This window comes from Palaemon carinicauda, chromosome 18 (genome assembly GCF_036898095.1).
Source record: "Palaemon carinicauda isolate YSFRI2023 chromosome 18, ASM3689809v2, whole genome shotgun sequence".
NCBI lineage: Eukaryota > Metazoa > Arthropoda > Malacostraca > Decapoda > Palaemonidae > Palaemon > Palaemon carinicauda.
This window is the reverse complement of record NC_090742.1, coordinates 18,458,604-18,477,307: the sequence shown is the minus strand read 5'-3', so window position 1 is coordinate 18,477,307 and position 18,704 is coordinate 18,458,604. Positions and strand designations below refer to the sequence as shown.

General features: G+C 40.8%; 1 protein-coding gene and 1 long non-coding RNA gene across 3 annotated transcripts in view; one reads left to right on the top strand and one right to left on the bottom strand.

Moving 5' to 3' along the window:
- The window catches only part of LOC137657654 (uncharacterized), a 53,568-nt gene extending 49,012 nt beyond the window's left edge, over window positions 1–4,556 (top strand). For both annotated transcript variants that reach the window (XR_011047182.1, XR_011047181.1), the window contains exon 4: window positions 4,423–4,556. This is a non-coding gene — a long non-coding RNA (uncharacterized lncRNA). The remainder of the gene's footprint in view (window positions 1–4,422) is intronic.
- The window catches only part of LOC137657651 (uncharacterized), a 101,348-nt gene continuing 85,678 nt past the window's right edge, over window positions 3,035–18,704 (bottom strand). The window contains exons 15-20 of the mRNA XM_068392052.1: window positions 14,420–14,517; window positions 13,820–13,997; window positions 13,041–13,286; window positions 10,143–10,339; window positions 6,318–6,434; window positions 3,035–5,635 (exon numbers count right to left, since the gene is read on the bottom strand). Of these exons, the coding sequence (XP_068248153.1) occupies window positions 5,500–5,635; window positions 6,318–6,434; window positions 10,143–10,339; window positions 13,041–13,286; window positions 13,820–13,997; window positions 14,420–14,517 (972 nt within the window). The 3' untranslated portion in view covers window positions 3,035–5,499. The remainder of the gene's footprint in view (window positions 5,636–6,317; window positions 6,435–10,142; window positions 10,340–13,040; window positions 13,287–13,819; window positions 13,998–14,419; window positions 14,518–18,704) is intronic.

Sequence of the window (18,704 nt, the reverse complement as noted above, 5' to 3'; positions counted from 1 at the left end):
GGGGCTGGCCGGGACGATGGAGCTACCGGGATGGAGGTATCCGTCATGGGTCTACCCCCTCCCGGGGAATCCGTGGGGTGTGAGTACCCTGGTATAACAGTGGTTGACCACGAAGCCTGAATGGAGCTGTCGTGGTGCCGGGTATGGATGCCATGCTGCTGGGTCGAGCCAGCGGCTGCCTCCGCTGGATGGATGGAGCTCCTGCGGAGATCCATGGGGCGGGGCCGCGGTCTTCCCCGTGGTGGCTGGTTGGTTCCTTCGTTCAGGGCGGGCCCACGAAGAACCGGAGGCCGGGACAAGGCTGCCAGTCCGAAGGGGCGACTCTCTCCGCTGGGCGGGAGAAGTCGGAACCTTCGCGGGCTTATGCCTGTCGACCGAGATCTGGTGCGATGACTTCCGTCAATGATGGGGTCTGCTGGAGGAGACGTACCGCGAGGATGGCGAAGGAGCTCTAGGGAGCCAGCCAGTGAGGGCCTCTGCTGTACGGGGGTATCTACCAACCTGCTGAGGCCCGAGAGCCAGTCCTCATCCGTCGCGGGCTTCGGTTCGTCCAACCTGTGGTGCCGTCTGATGAGGGCTAGTACTTTTCTGTAGGGGGGGGGCCTCGTCCGCTGAGCCTTCCGTCGGATGCTCTTCTGAGCCTTCCGTCGGATGCTCTTCTGAGCCTTCCGTCGGATGCTCTTCTGCCTGAGAAGGAGCACCTACGACGGGGGGCCCCGCTTGGGGTGAAGGCATCCTTTGTCGTGGTACGACTTCGGCGGTTCTGGATGGAGGACGGGCATCGCCACTGGGACGGAGGCCTCCGTCCTGGATTTGTCTCTCCCCATGAAGGACCAAGCTGCTGCGGGCTTCCTCGTGGCTGCTGGTTGTCTTTCACGTTCTGGCCGGCCTGTCGAAGTCTTTTAGGCTGGGACACGGCTGCCAGACCGAAGGGGCGACTCTCCGCTGGGCGGAAGGAGTCGGAACCTTCGCGGACTTATGCCGGTCTGCCAGAGCCTGCTGTAGGGGGCGTACTTCGGAGCGGGAAAACGAGCCCTTGGGAGCCAGCCAGAGGTACCCGGAACTGCTGAAGCTCCCAGGAGGTATCTGCGTGGGGTGGCGACACCCATTCCTCCCTAGGGGGACGACTTCTTCTGTACCTCCTTCTGGGAGATCTAGCGTGCCTCCTGTCGCGGCGAGATCTGGAACGGGAACATCTCCTGCGGGACCTCTCTTGCCTCCTCTACTGGTCCCTCGGGGCTCCATCCTCTGAGGAGAAAGAGTATGACTCGAAAGAGGAGCCCGAAGATATGTAGGGCCGCACCGAAGGGTCCGAGTCGTCCCGCGTGGAGGCTCTTCCGTGGGGGACCAGGTCCCGAAGCCCTCTTCCATCCTCAGCGGCGACCTGAAAGGCATCTTGGGGGGAACCCACGCAATGGGGTCCGGGAAAAGCTCCTTCTCGGCTTCGCCCTCGGCTGCAGAAGTGACTGAAAAACAGGCCAAAGAGGCTGGAGAAGAATTAGGGACATTTTTCCCCCACATGGGGTCATCAGAGGAGACGTGGCCTGCTTGCACCAGGACTCCGTCTCGTACACACTCCCGCTCCTCCCTCAGGCCCCTCACTCGCCTGGAACGACACCACAACCCCACTATCCTGAAGATCAGACTCTATGGGAAGGGCCGCGGGCCTCTTCCCCGCAACGGATTTACCTCGTCCCCTACTCTGGGTAGGGGAGGGTGGTAGGGAAGCTCGGTCAGACGAGACGCCTGGCGAAGCAAGGGAGGAAGGGACGCTCGGCTTCTTAGGCGACCTCTTCGTCGCCTACTTCTTCTTGGTGCTATACCGCACCCACTCAGACTCCTGGGGAAGAGCAATGGGCCTCTTCCCCACAACTGACTGACCTCGTCCCCTACTCTGGGTAGGGAAGGTGGCTGAGAAGCTCTATCAGACGAGGCATTGGGAGAAGTAAGCGGAAAGGAGAGGCTCGGCTTCCTACGTGACCTCTTGGACGCCTTCTTCTTCTTGGTGCCGTAGCGCACCCACTGTACCTCGTTCCAGGACTCGCACTCCGGACACGTGGCTGTAGGAGAACATAAGCTGCCCCTACACGACGAACACAGAGGAGAAGGGTAGGAAAGGGTATAGAATGAACACAAAGGGTCTACGTGGGGACTGCGTGAGACACAAAGGGGGTCAGGGACACAAAGGGTCGCACTGGGTAAGGAGAGCGTCGAGATGTTATCGCGACGCGACCAGAGAACTTACTGGAGATCGAGACCTGAGCAAGCATGCTCAATGACCCGGGGTTATCCTCAGGGCGCGTATCATTCCACCTGAGGTTACCCCCTCATAGAAAACGGGAATAGGGTAAACTACACAAAACTCTGGTCAGTTGGGAGGAGATCCCAGATACTCCTAAGAAAGTAGTTCGAGGTAAGAACTCCGTGTTGGAACAATTATAATTTAGCTCTGGTCATATAATCTTTGTGAGAATTGTGTCACACTCAATTATTCGAGTCTGACTTCTAGACCTCGCCCCTATTACAAGCCGGTCTTCGAATGTCATCCTTCTATCTGGGTTAAGGGTTAGACAGGTCCCTGAATGCTACAGGGGGCTTCCTCCCACCTAAGGAAGACTGTATATAAATGACGAGGGTTTGTATTTGTGTAGGAACACACTACAAATGTTAAATATTTGTAGTTTTTTCTGGCTATACATACCCTGAGTCATTTGTTATAATGGCTTACCTCATTCACCCTGCAAGTCTTGACCATGAGATAAGTGGAGCTGTCTCTTGGAGTCGTCCGCTCCTCTCCAGCGTTAGTGGTATGGTTATCCATACATGTTATCAGAATCCCATAACTTAATTCTGGCTATGAATAAATGACTTAGGAGTAAACCCATATAAATAACTCTGGTTTGTAAAGCTAGGAAATTTACAAATTGTCTCCAAAATTTTTAGTTTTAAGAACTCTAATAATAATTGCATACTCATTTGTGAAGATCCAATGTGGAAAAGGTTTTTTTTCAAAATAGAATAAAAAGCTTTAGCTAAACTTTAAAATATAATTTTAATTTCGGTTACAACAAATGTTTAAAATTATTAGTGCATGAAAACTTATAAAGAAAGTGGTCATCACTCGGTATCATACCAGTTTAAATCATTACCAGAAAATAATTTTTTGAAATGCACCTAACAATTTCAATTTTTCAAATAAATTATCCCTGAAAAATCTTGAAATGCACCCAACAAATGCAATTTTTCAAATAAAATATCCCTGAAAAATATAGGTACTATGGGTACACTTTAAATATTTAAAATATCACACCCCATGAGAAACAGAAAAGTAAGAATTGATATCTCTAAATTTACGTTGGTTAACTTTATCAGTACATTTGACGGAAGTATAAATTAAATATGCCAAGGGTACCTGTTGCCAATATTTACAACTATGGTACAGTCTTGTGTGATAACAATAAATAGATACAATCAATCAAGCCTCTCGGTGGGACATTAAGTTATGTTTATTCTATAAAGTTTATAATAAATATATGTATAAGCTTTGTTCAAGGGGCCAGAGGCATAGAAAAAATAAAACCAGATTTATATCCTTTTTCTTGTTTTAAGGTTGTTTTTTTTTTTAAATAACCCAGCTATTCTTCGCTTTGAGCCAATCATATAAATACAATAGAGCATGAATTTATTATTTAACTTTAACTCTGCAAGTACTTAGTTTAACCAGGTATCAGATGATGATCTGAACATTTAGAAAAATCCTGTGTGGTCTAGAAGTTACGAAGAAAATTTTTGGTTTTACTTTGATAATTATAAATTGAGAAAAAAAATATTTTTTTACTTTGATACTTGTTTATAAATAAATCATTTTAATCACCACAAGAGTATGCTGTTTTGAGAAGGTCCACATTAATTATAAAAAAAAAATGAGAAAAAATACTGACTTTTTATAATTTTTTGAATGTGTATAGTTTATTTCACCTCAAAGGCCTAATTATAAATTAGACTATACTAGCCTTAGTTTTGAGTTTGGACAGATTTTTAGCATTTCATACATGAAGCTAGTTTTTCTTCCTCTCACCCAGATTATCAAACATTACAAAACTACGACTGAGTAATGTTTAACTAGTTTCTGTAAACGGGATATTATCATGAATAAGCCTTAAAATGCATTACCCACAAAGAAAGTGTTGCAAAACCAAACTAGATGCAGTACAGTGAATGTGAATACTGTATTATATATATCTCTTCCACTTCTAGTAAACAGTTTTAACTTTCAATAAACAAGTCTGGAATGTGCAGAACACTTCGAGTCTCAATCTTTGCTCAATAAGTTAATCTATACTCGAGAGGAATTACCTCAAATATAACTCTGTCAACTCATAACTCCACACACTTTTCTAATCCATTACTTTTTCATTTCAGAATTCCAAAAGGTTACTCTCTCAAAAATTAAAATGCAAAGCCATGTTAACCCTGAATGCGATACACCAACTACATGCCAAAAATGAAGAAATTGTGAAAGAGAAAAATTATCCAAGAAAATGCTACCAGTAAACACAGATGTTTAGTTGAGAAATTTAATATTTTAATTTAAGTAGTTGGATAGAGGCAGTACAACTTCAATTAATATACGAGAGAAATTAAGTAAAACAGAGGGCATTGCAGAGTAAGATAATTCATGTAAAACATAAATGCAATTAACTAACCAATGCATCTACATTACCTAGATTACCACTCAATGTACAGTAATTGGACCCAGGAATTCCTGGTACAACTTGCACTGAAGAAATGCACACAACCCACACTGCGTGGCGAGTTTCTGTTTTCAGCCCCACCCACTACCCAGCTCTGCCACCTCTTCCTACACTGTTTGGTTAGTCACCGCTAAGTAAGGGTGTGCCGGTGTACTTCTTAAGAGCGAGATGTACCAGGAATCCCTGTCTAACTTGCATCAAATTTGAGCGAGGAGCTTACAAAACACCAAAAAACATTTGAGCCAAGTTAGCAGAAAAGAATAATACTGAAAATAAATTAAAAATAAACTTCCATAACTATACAAAATAGATTTTCATTGTGCATAAAATGACTTCAATATTAACAATTATTTTAAGAATAAAAATTTAAATGTTTGGACTCCTCTTAATTGCATTGTATCAGAAATCAACATATTGTGGCAATACTTATTCTAAGAGTCAAACTCGGTCACAACATATACAGAATATCTTTGGAACGATTGCTATATATCAAAGCATTATTGCATATATAACTTTTGCAACTACTATACTTTCTCTCCAAAAATATATACTGATGTAAAGAAATCTATGTTGAGTTATATACAATCTTTGGGAAACATTGGAGAAAAATAATCTTTCTGTAGTGCAATGCCTGTTTCGCAGCCTATAAAAACTGGAATGACTTAACCCCAAATAAACTTTCAATTCCTTGAATTCCATAGAAATTAAGTTTATTTACATTATATATTCAAATTGAGGTTTACTTTCATGATGGATGGAGCGAATGGTCAGGAAGTAATCTGGCCAGAAGTGATGTTAGCACCAACAGGGATGATTGAAGACCTGCCCCTTGTTGACCCTGCATCCACACTGAACTATACACTTCCCGTAGCGCTAGCACCCTGGAAAAACACAAAATACAGCATAAAATTTGGTCTATAATTATTTTGAATGCATCAGACATATAGAGCCTCATTTCTAGGGCATTCAGCCCCACATAGATCCTCCCTTGTGGGATAATTGTACCCAAACAGAGGCTTCATTAACAAGATATTCAGACTATATTGGATCTCGATATGATTGATGGGTTTTTAATAAAAATTATCATAAAAATTTCAGATTGAAGGATATATAAATTATGAGATTGTGATAAAAACCATTCAGTAATTGTATAGGTTGTTTAGCATGAAAAAAATCATTTAAAGATAAAAATTAAACCATTCCAGTATGAATTAAATCTACATCATGCCAAAACTGGTAGCAAGAATGTCTCAACAAGTACGTAACCAATGGTTTACCCATCCCATTAAGAACGAAGCTGAAATTCATTTATTATCTGGTATGTACAGTATATGCACTTAGTTTTAATGGTGATCACCAAATTAAAATCAAAGCTCAAGAAGTTGAAATTAGACACATTACTCCCATCATGTACCTGTATAAAGATAAATTATGTCATGTAAATGTAATATATGAGTTTCAATAGTATTCTGTACACTAATTTAAAGACAAGAGCTCCTAAAGCTCTTATGTACCATGTTTTGTGTAAAAGAAAATGCCTGTTTAAAAAATTTGTATTCTCACTTGTTGGCAAGGTCTGTCCTTAAAGTTGGGGGAAGGTTCCCCACTCCAGGGTTAACAACTGCTACACCCATATTGCTGCGAGGATTTGTACCCACAGAGACCAAGGATCGTCCCAGCCTTGAAACAATACAACAGAATTAACATCAAAGGTTCTTAATTAAGATAAGTTTCACAGATGCTGATAATACAGTAAACATAATCTTATTGATAAAATTTGTTATATATCTGTACTTGCCTGATGTTCATATTGCTTCTCTCTAGAAACTCGGCTATATAATATTTTACTACAAAAATTCCATTTTTTTTTTCTTTTTTACTTCTAATGTATGGTACTTAGGCCACCAAAAACTAGACTACAAATAAGTCTGGAATATTGATTTAATTAAATTTGAAAGCTATAAATGAACAATCTCCATTAATGTGGGAGTTAGCAATATGAACATCAGTGGATGTTCATAGAAAAACAAAATTTAATAATGACATTTATTCTTTTTGTATAATCGCCTGATGTTTGTATACGGTACAAGCCGATCCTCCTCCCCCACTGACTTGTGGTGTAAGCGGGAAGGAGAGTATACAGTACAGCCAACCTGTTTTCTACCCCACTGACTTGTAGTGTAAAGAGGATTGGGAATAGTATACACTTTGAGGCCAAGCCATTATGTTTAAAAAGCTAGATTGTCTCATTACTTAACTAAGAAAGATTACTGCAGTTCTAATATCATGGACCCTAAACTTCAAATATCCTGTTAGACTTGCATCCAAGATCTTATTTTTGTCTGTCTATTTACCAAGGCACTTCCTCCAATTTTGGGGGTAGCCAACATCAAAGGAATAAAAGGGGACATTTCCTCTCCGCTCCTCCCAGCCTGATGAGGGATTTAGCCAAGTTTGGCTGGTACTGTTAGAGTGCCACAGCTCCCCCTCCCCCATTATCCACCACAAAAAAGTTTCATACGCTGAATCCCATACTGCTGCTACTTCCACAGTCACCAAGGCAACCAGAGCAAGCAGCAGGCCTACCAGAACTGCGTCACAATCGCTCGCCATTCATTCCTATTTCTAGTATACTAGCTTGCCTTACATCTATCCTCCTATCACCCAGAGCTTTCTTCACTCCATCCTTCCACCCAAACCTTGGCCTTTCTCTTGTACTTCTCCCATCAACTCTTGCATTCATCCCCTTCTTTAGCAGACAGCCATTTTCCATTCTCTCAACATGGCCAAACCACCTCAATACATTCATATCCACTTGAGCTGCTAAATAATTTCTTGCACCCATTCTCACCCTCACTACTTCGTTCCTAACCCTATCTAATCGAGATACCCCAGCCATACTCCTCAGACACTTCATCTTAACACATTCAATTTCTCTCTCCATCACTTTCATTCCCCACAACTCCGATCCATACATCGCAGTTGGTACAATCACTTTCTCATACAGAACTCTCTTTACATTCATGCTTAACCTTCTATTCTTTACCACTCCCTTCACTGCCCCCAACACTTTGTGTCCTTCATTCACTCTCTTACATACATCTGCTTCCACTCCACCATTTGCTGCGACAACAGACCTCAAGTATTTGAACTGATCTACTTCAAAGTAACTCCATTCAACAACATTCAACCTCGCACTACCCTCCCTTCTCGTGCATCTCATAACCTTACCCTTACCCACATTAACTCTCAACTTCCTCCTCTCACATACCCCTCCAAACTCTATCACTAATCAACCAAACTTCTCTTCCCAGTCTGCAACCAGTACAGTTTCATCTGCAAACAACAACTGATTTACCTCCCATTTACGATTACTCTTGTCTGTCAGTTTCAATCCTCAACCATCAGTTCTAGCCACTCCATCAACAAACAAATTGAACAACCTTGTTGACATCACACATCCCTGTCTCAGCCCCACTCTCACTGGAAACCACTCGCTCACTTCATTTCCTATCCTAACACGCACTTTAGTGCCTATGTAGAAACTCTACACTGCTTGCAACAACCTTCCACCAATTCCATATAACCTCATCGCATTCCACATCACTTCCCTATCAACTCTATCATACGCTTTCTCCAGATCCATTAACGCAACATACACCAACTTGCCTTTTGCTAAATATTTCTCGCATATCTGCCTAACTGTAAAAATCTCATTCATACATCTACTACCTCTAATAAAACCACCCTGTACTGTACTTCTAAGATTGCATTCTCTGTTTTATCCTTAATCCTATTAATTAGTACTCTACCATACATTCTCCCAACCTCACTCAACAAACTAATACCCATGCACTCTCCCTTACCTTTATATAGTAGTACAATACACGCATACACCCAGTCTACTGATACCATTGACACAACTCAAGTACAGTCGCACCCTCTTCCTTTAACATTTTGGTCCTCACACCATCCATACCATGTGCTTTTCCTACTCTTGTTTCATCTAGTGCTCTCCTCGCTTCCTCTCTTGTAATCTCTCTCTCATTCTCAATATCCCATCACTAGCACCTCAACACCTGCAACAGCAATTATATCTGCCTCCCTATTATCCTCAACATTCAGTAAACTTTCAAAATATTCTGCCCACCTTTTCCTTGCCTACTCTCCTTTTAACAACCTTCCATTTCCATCTTCAATTTCTGAACCACCCTTCCTTACTCTTTTCTCTTCTTTCCAAAACTTCTTATTCTCTTCATATTAACGACCCAAATCCCTGACCGCACCTCCAGTCAGCTGCCCTCTTTGCCTTGGCTACCTTACATTTTACTTCTACATTTTTCTCTATATCTTTCATACTTCTCTACACTATTACTCTGCAGCCATTCTTCAAAAGCCCTTTTTTTTCTCTTCCACTTTTATCTTCACTCCTTCATCCCACCATTCACTACCCTTCCTTAAGCTGCTTCCAACAATCCTCTTGCCACACATATCACTTGAAATCCCAACAAACGTTTCTTTTACTAACTTCCACTCCTCCTCAAAATTACCATAGTCTCTCACTTTCACTCTTGTCATGTGCCATTTCCAACCTTTCTTGATATTAATTTTTACCTCTGGTTTAATTAACTCTTCAACCCTCACTACCTCCCTTTTACATCCCTCCCCCACTCTTCTCTTTTGCTACAACTAATTTTCCTTCCACCAATAAATGATCAGACAGACACACCGTTAGCCATACCCCTAAACACGTGCACGTCTTTAAATTTTCCAAACATTCTTCTAGTTATCAACACACAATCCAATAATGCCCTTCTACCACTCTTCCAAATGCCACTCTTACCTATGTATACTTGTTATCATCTTTCTTTTTGAAAAACCAACTTAAATAAACCAGTTTTTGCTCAATACTTGCATCTACCAGTCTCTTGCCACTCATTCTCACACAGTACGCCATACTTCCCATTGACACCTTCTACCTCTCCAGCACCCACTCTAGCATCTTGAGTCACCCATGACAACTACATAACTCCTTCTACCCAGTCCTTCTGCACACCTAGTTAATTCATTCCAGAATTCATTCTGCTCTTCTTCACTTTTCTCATGACCTGGCCCATATGCACTAACAAAAGCCCAACATTCCATCAACCTCGCCCTGATGTTTCTTGCAAATACTGTATACATTACATTATAAGATTTTCAAATATTAAAAGCAGAATGAAAAACTGCAAATATTGAAATAAAAACTAACTGGTTTAAAGTCAAATATTAAAATAAAATTAAAGCAACAACAGTTACAATTCACCTACATTCAGTGATAGAAAATCAATCGATAACATGATTTTATATACTATATGTTAAAAACGTAATCAGTGACTGGGTGTTTACCTGCATGCAGTGAGTATCATGTCCATAGCCAAATGGAGTTCTAGGGTCACCAAAGTTGCTAAAGGCCAAGGTGATGAAATAGTTTCTTGTCCTACTCCAACTGATATCCCACCATTCACAAACGAGGGAGACTTCTGTCCGGGAATACCACTGCTTCTTCCTTCCCGAACTGCTTTACGGACATGGCGCATCACACTCTGGAAAACAGGAATAAATTTACTATTGCATAAATAACTTTATTAAACTAAACGATGCTTCAGCACCATACCTTCAAAACTGCCTCCAAAGCAAACATCAGTTTATTGCTAAGAACTCAAGACAGCTAGAAAAACTTTGTTGGATTTTTGTGGAGAGTATGAAAACTATAAACTTTTGGAAACCTCATAGTATGAAGTATCAGAAAACCAATGTTTCCCTTTGTCTCAATCTATATATGGTTACCATTTTGAATTTACAAAATAGTTGTGAAAAATGTCTTTAATATTCTAGCTTATAAATAAGCTAGAACTTTCATTTTGACAGCTTAACTACAATTTTCAAGGACAAGGAATCCAATGCTCTTAGTTGCAGATGTAAAGACATTTGTTACAAAGGAGTTCTTGCAAATAATTATTAATTTAATAAGACAATTGGTCATTAGGCCATATTAAGCTCCAACCACAAGGGCATGTTTAACTAGTGGTATGATTATTGCAATGCGTCAATATTATTTATGTTGAACAGTTTACTGTAACCCAAAAGTAAGTTATGGTCATATCATAATGCTTTTTTTTTCTTTTTTTGCAGGCTCTAAATATGAGTGACAAACCACAAGCAGCTGAAGAAGCTACTTGTCAATTTCAGGAGTCCATGAACTGGAAGCAGAGTCTGCCAGTCTGATGCTAAAAAGGAATAGTTGGAGCAAAATCTCCTGCTAGACTCCTACCAGTGTGTGCTGGAAATAATAGAAGAGAAGGCCAATGTGCCTAAGACTGTTAAGAACATGCATTAGCTACTAGCTGCCACAATGCCAAGAAACATGGACAGAAAAGGGAAAGCACCGAAATGGACGAATCAGGCACCTCAACATCTAGTTCTTCAACAAAATTCATGAGCTCCCACAGATGTCCACAGGATAAGGAGCAGAGTTTCATGTCAGAAAGATGATGATGAGCAGCTCTATCAACTATAAGATCTAATAATACCATGCTAAAAGCAAGACTGAACACATGCATTGCATCAGGGAATGCACATTCAATTGATCCTACAACGTACAAATCTGCTCGCACCTCATTGATGGCCAAACAGAAAGAAGTATGCTTACCTATGGAAGATATCAAAACCACATATTGCATGTCAATATGCTTGACACAAAAACTTGGAAAATCACATGCCTACATTCAATGGAAAGTGGCAGAGGGAAAAGATCCTCAATTCCTTGCCACACTTCAAGTCGTGTCTTTAAAGAAACAAAGGAAGTGGACTGTTTTCTATTCCAGAGAGGCATGTTGATGAAAATTCATTCTGGACTTGGCAGCTCTAACAATGACAATGCTAGAAAGAAGTTCTTCATGGTTACATTAGAAGTCTCCAATGTTGCAAAAGAATTAGTTAGTTCGATTTGGAACATGACATTGTTAGGGGTGCAGTGAACCATTAGAAACATCCCAGTTTGGTGATCGCTGGACCGGACTTCAAGTCCCACTCAAGCTCGATAATTTCTTGTTGTGTTTGCAACCTCATCATCCTTGTGAGCTAAGGATTGGGGTTAGGAGGAGCCTGGCCTTCCCTGGTCCTAGCTTGGGTGGTGACTATATGTATATATGGTCAGTTTCTAGGGCATTGACCCTTTAAAAATAGATAGCATCATTACCCTGGGCGAAGTGTTGTCAACTGTTAAAGAGCATGATGTTATCAGAAAGATCAAAGTAGCCAAACTGAATTGACTCGTGGAAACTCATTTGCTGCTGAAGTGACAAGTTGTATAATGTGATGACCCATGCCTATGTCCCTGATGAGTGTGAATTAACATTTCTTAATGCAGCTGTGACTGGTCCAAACCTGTATGAAAACTGATGGCTAGCTGAATCCAACCATTACAGGTGACCTTCCAGCTCAAGAGGCCATCATTGGCAAAGTTAGCTGCCAATGCAAAAACAGACTTTTCTTCTGCCAGATGTTCTTGTAGAACAAAGAACTTTCCTGTACCAGTCTTTGCCAATGCAAGAGTGAGTGTCAGAATAATTGAGGTCATGGAACTAGTATGAAACTGATGATGATATGTAAAGACACTTTGATTGCCAAATAGATTATACCCATTCAATAAAATGGAAAATTCAAGTCAAGTAAGTATGTGGTTAAATTCATTGGCCCTGCAAATTATGGTTTAGCTATAAATTCAAATTGGCTAAATATAAATGAAGTAAATGATTTCCAATGCACAAAAAACATAAGAATAAATGGAGAAATGAAAAAATACACATTTAAGGTATATGCACAATATATACAAACTATGCTTCTAAATGTTCAATACCAGCAACCACAGAAAATTATGAATGACACTGAACAGAATATGCATTGCTAAAAGGCGATGGCTGCCAGAGTGCAAGCAGATTAAACTTATGAATGCAGAAAATGTAAAAACATCTGGAAGCTTGGCAAAGTGTTAAAAAATTACCTTTCATGCCTAATTTGGGCTTCAGAACTTTATACCACTAGTTAAACGTGTAAAGTTGCATACCTAATGTTTTGAAAAAAAATTATTCAAAATCTCCCATAAGCAATCCTACTTAGTTATTCTGTTCCTTTTCTTCCTTAACCTAATTATTTCAAGTAAACTTTTCTCTTAAAGTTTTGCTTTCAGGCAAATCCTTCAAACATTACTCATATTTTTACATCTAATAGAACCGCCATACTAACCGTAAACACTTCCGGTGAAAGGTTATCTAAGGAAAGGCTATCAGGATCAGCTAAAAGCTGATACAAGGCAGAACCCGGGGATGAAGAAGGCAAGTTGACAACATCTGCTGCTGGCTGACCACGGGCCATTCGTGTCACCCACGTTTCACAGCGACCTAATTCTATTAAGGCTGCACCCATTCCACAATGGGGTACACGAACTAGATGGGTATCTATCAAGGCACCAACAGAAGAATGGACATAATCCTGGAGAAATGCATAAAATTACATCTTTACAAAATATTATAACTAGTATCATTATAAATGTTTAATATTTAATGTTTGTTTTCCAAAATATTATTCAAAGACTGATGATGAAATCGTTAAAATTAATGTATTCTTCCATGAGCAATTTTAAAACTATTTGTTATAAATTAAAAACTTGCACATCTATTTGAAAAAACCTAAAAACTAATTAATTTCCAAGAAAATATTTTCCCCATAAATAGACAAAGTTGATAAAACAATAATATGCAATTAATAAAGATGCTATTTGGCTTTGCATAAAAAAAATTAACTAAAAAACACTACAGACTTAATAAGATTAATAGAATAAGTTATTACAGTACATTTTATTCAGTAAAGTAATACAAAACTACCTGATTTGATATACAGTACTTATTTTCCGAAGTTTTCATATAGAAATAAATTGGATAAATGAGATAACATGATCAAGAAAAATCTAATTTTCTCTATAACTTATTATTATTAAAATCAAATCAACCCTTAACTAAACTAACCCAGTGTGTATTATGATTCCACGAAAGACCAGCTGCAACAAGCACAGGAGGCCATGCAAAGACAAGCGGGGTGAGGGCAGCCGAACTGGACCAGTGAGCAACGACAACTCCACCAGCACCTCCTTCAGCACCACTCACAATTCCATTATACACATTACTTACACCAGCTTCTGGCCACCTGTAAAAAAAATTTCATTTAATTTAAAATTAGCCCTTATGGCAAGCCTGCCATTTGTATTTTAACTTGTGTTCCTGAGAAAAAACAAAATAATTATGAAGGAAAACTACCCTTGAGTTATTTTCCATCCATAGTGCAATGCCCTTAACCAACTGTTTATTCAAAAGGCAAAAACTACAGCAATACAATCTATCATTCATGAAAATAGAAAGAAGAGTTCACATTAACATATAAACTCGACTATGCTATTCAACAGGTAACATAATGCTGTCACAATGTAACCTGGTTCAGGGAAATACATGGTTAAATCCTAGAAAGGATAATGCATGAATCTATAAAATAATACAATACTAAGCATAGTAGATTGGAACTACTGTAAATAAATAACTCTGATATTAAGATCATACAATTTCAATACCTACCCACTTAAACTACTCCAAGCAGCCGTCCCTGGACACATGGTCAAAGCTCTACCAGTCTCTACAGCAAGCTGAACTCCTCTGGAGAAGTCATAATCAGCCTGTAAAGCCAAAAAGGAACTAAGCTACTGGAGAAGTCATAATCAGCCTGTAAAGCCAAAAAGGAACTAAGCTACCTACATTTACAGGAAATCACCTGTTTCAAGAAAAACTCTAGGAGAGAGTCTACAAATATTTTCATTAAAATAAATGGTACGGAAATCTAAATGCATTTTTACAGAAGCTTACAAGCTAAAATATTTGGTAACAGAAAATGTTCTGATAGATTTTATCAAAACAAAGAATACCATAGAAAGAAATTAATAATAAGACACTAGAAATCCATTATATTAAATGATAATAGAATACACAAGTACTGTATTTTATAGCAATGCATCAAGAAATATACCCTTCCACCACCATAACCTTAAAAGACACAATGGAAGTTCACTTCTTCAGAAAACTTCAAAAATTGTACAGTATATTTTCCATGAATCATGGTAGCTACTGAAAAAAAGAATCTTGATTAAGATTTACCCAACTGCATTCCATACAACTTCTCAATTACAGTGAACCCTCGCTACTTCGCGGTTCGACCATCGCGGATTCACCACTTCGCGGATTTTTTCCATAACCCATATATATATATATATATATATATATATATATATATATATATATATATATATATATATATGTATGCATGTATTTATGTATATATGTAGGTATGTATATGTGTATACATATAAATATATATATATATATATATACACACACACACACACACATATATATATATATATATATATATATATATATATATATATATATATCTATATATCTAAAGTAGGAAGATGTGATGTAGTTCTAAGGGAAAAGTATGGGAAATATGTTATTTTCATTAGTAAAATAAATTTTTGAATATACTTACCCGATAATCATGTAGCTGTCAACTCTGTTGCCGACAGAAATCTACGGTCGGGATACGCCAGCGATCGCTATACAGGTGGAGGTGAACACCACAGCGCCATCTGTGGTCAGGTACTCCAGTACTTCTTGTCAACACCACCTCAATTTTTTCCTCGGTCCACTGGTTCTCAATGGGGAGGAAGGGTGGGTCAATTAAATCATGATTATCGGGTAAGTATATTCAAAAATTTATTTTACTAATGAAAATAACATTTTTCAATATTAATCTTACCCGATAATCATGTAGCTGATTCACACCCAGGGTGGTGGGTGGAGACCAGCATACATGTTAACAAAGAAGCTAAGTATCCCGTATTTTATTTTATTAGTTATTCAAAAATAACATAAAATAAATAAGTACCTGGTAAGGAAGACGACTTGAACCATTACTCTGCCTTTATTAAGTACGTCTTTCTTACTGAGCGTAGCGGTCCTCTTAGGATGCTGAACGACTCTTAGGTGCTGAAGTATAAAGGGCTGCAACCCATACTAAAGAACCTCATCACAACCTTTAACCTCGGCGCTTCTCAAGAAAGAATTGACCACCCGCCAAATCAACAAGGATGTGGAAGGCTTCTTAGCCGACCGTACAACCCATAAAAAGTATTCAAGAGAAAGGTTAAAAAGGTTATGGGATTATGGGAATGTAGTGGCTGAGCCCCCGCCTACTACTGCATTCGTTGCTACGAATGGTCCCAGGGTGTAGCAGTTCTCGTAAAGAGACTGGACATCTTTGAGATAGAATGATGCGAACACTGACTTGCTTCTCCAATAGGTTGCATCCATAACACTCTGCAGAGAACGGTTCTGTTTGAGGGCCACTGAAGTAGCCACAGCTCTCACTTCATGTGTCCTTACCTTCAGCAAAGCAAGGTCTTCTTCCTTCAGATGAGAATGTGCTTCCCTAATCAGGAGCCTGAATAGGTAAGAAACTGAGTTCTTAGACCTTGGAAGAGAAGGCTTCTTGATAGCACACCATAAGGCTTCTGATTGTCCTCGTAAAGGTTATGACCTTTTTAGATAGTACCTAAGAGCTCTAACTGGGCAAAGTACTCTCTCCAGTTCGTCCCCCACCAAGTTGGACAGGCTTGGGATCTCGAACGACTTAGGCCAAGGACGTGAAGGAAGCTCGTTTCAGCAAAAAACCGAGCTGCAAGGAACATGTAGCCGTTTCAGATGCGAAAACTATGTTCCTGCTGAAGGCGTGGATCTCACTTACTCTTTTAGCTGTTGTCAAGCACACGAGGAAAAGAGTTTTTAATGTGAGGTCCTTAAAAGAGGCTGATTGGAGAGGTTCAAATCTTGATGACATAAGGAACCTTAGGACCACGTCTAGATTCCAGCCTGGAGTGGACAACCGACGTTCCTTTGAGGTCTTAAAAGACCTAAGGAGGTCCTGTAGATCTTTGTTGGTGGAAAGATCCAAGCCTCTGTGGCGGAAAACCGCTGCCAACATACTTCTGTAACCCTTAATCGTAGGAGCTGAAAGGGATCTTACGTTCCTTAGATGTAACAGGAAGTCAGCAATCTGGGTTACAGTGGTACTGGATGAGGAAACTGCATTGGCCTTGTACCAGCTTCGGAAGACTTCCCCTTTAGACTGATAGACTCTGAGAGTGGATGTCCTCCTTGCTCTGGCAATCGCTCTGGCTGCCTCCTTCGAAAAGCCCCTAGCTCTTGAGAGTCTTTCGAAAGTCTGAAGGCAGTCAGACGAAGCGCATGGAGGTTTGGATGTACCTTCTTTACGTGAGGTAGACGTAGAAGGTCCACTCCTAGAGGAAGAGTCCTGGGAATGTCGACCAGCCATTGCAGTACCTCTATGAACCATTCTCTCGCGGGCCAGAGCGGAGCCAACCAACGTCAGCCGTGTCCCTTTACGAGAGGCGAACTTCTGAAGTACCCTGTTGACAATCTTGAACGGCGGGAATGCATACAGGTCGAGATGGGACCAATCCAGCAGAAAAGCATCCACGTGAACTGCTGCTGGGTCTGGAATCGGAGAACAATACAACGGGAGCCTCTAGGTTATCGAGGTAGCGAACAGATCTATGGTTGGCTGACCCTACAGGGCCCAAAGTCTGCTGCAAACATTCTTGTGAAGGGTCCACTCTGTGGGGATGACCTGACCCTTCCGGCTAAGGCGATCTGCCATGACATTCATATCGCCCTGAATGAACCTCGTTACCAGCGTGAGCTTTCGATCTTTTAACCAGATGAGGAGGTCCCTTGCGATCTAGAACAACTTCCACGAATGAGTCCCTCCCTGCTTGGAGATGTAAGCCAAGGCTGTGGTGTTGTCAGAGTCCACCTCCACCACCTTGTTAAGCTGGAGGGGCTTGAAGTTTATCAAGGCCAGATGAACCGCCAACAGCTCCTTGCAATAGATGTGAAGTGTCCTTAGCTCCTGATTCCATGTTCCCGTCCAAAGTCGCACCCCAGCCCGTGTCTGATGCGTCAGAGAAGAGACGGCGGTCGGGTTTCTGAACAGCCAAAGGTAGACTTCCTTGAGAAGAAAGCTGTTCTTTCACCACGTGAGAGTAGACCTCCTCTCTTCGGAAACAGGAACTGAGATCGTCTCTAGCGTCATGTCCTTTATCCAGTGAGCCGCTAGATGATACTGAAGGGGGGGAGGTGGGGTCTCCCTAACTCGATGAACAGGGCCAGCGATGAAAGTGTCCCTGTTAGACTCATCCACTACCTGACTGAGCATCGGTTCCTTCTCAGCATGCTCTGGATGCAATCTAGGGCTTAGTATATCTTTGGGGCCGACGGAAAAGCCCGAAAAGCTCGACTCTGAAGATCCATACCCAGGTAGACAATGGTCTGGGATGGGACGAGCTGGGACTCCTCAAAATTGACCAGGAGGCCCAGTTCCTTGGTCAGATCCATAGTCCATCTGAGAATCTCCAGACAGCGACGACTTGTGGGAGCTCTTAACCCTTTTACCCCCAGGCTCTTTGGAAATTTCCAACCCTTAACCCCCAAGGGGTAATTTTTTCCCCAGCACATTTTGCAGTATATTTTCTTTAAATTGCTCTAACAGCCTTAATTTTTGTCATAGAGAGGTCGGGTTGGTCTCATTTTCTTGGAAAATGCCTGAATTTTCTCAAAAAATTATCAAAAATATGAAAAAAAAAATTTTTATAGCATTTTTTTGCAAGGACGTACCGGTACGTCCATGGGGGTAAAGGGATGAGTTTTGTGAAACGTACCAGTACGTCCTTTGGGGGTAAAAGGGTTAAAAGCTAGTCGTCTGACGGAGCCGGACACAAGATCATGG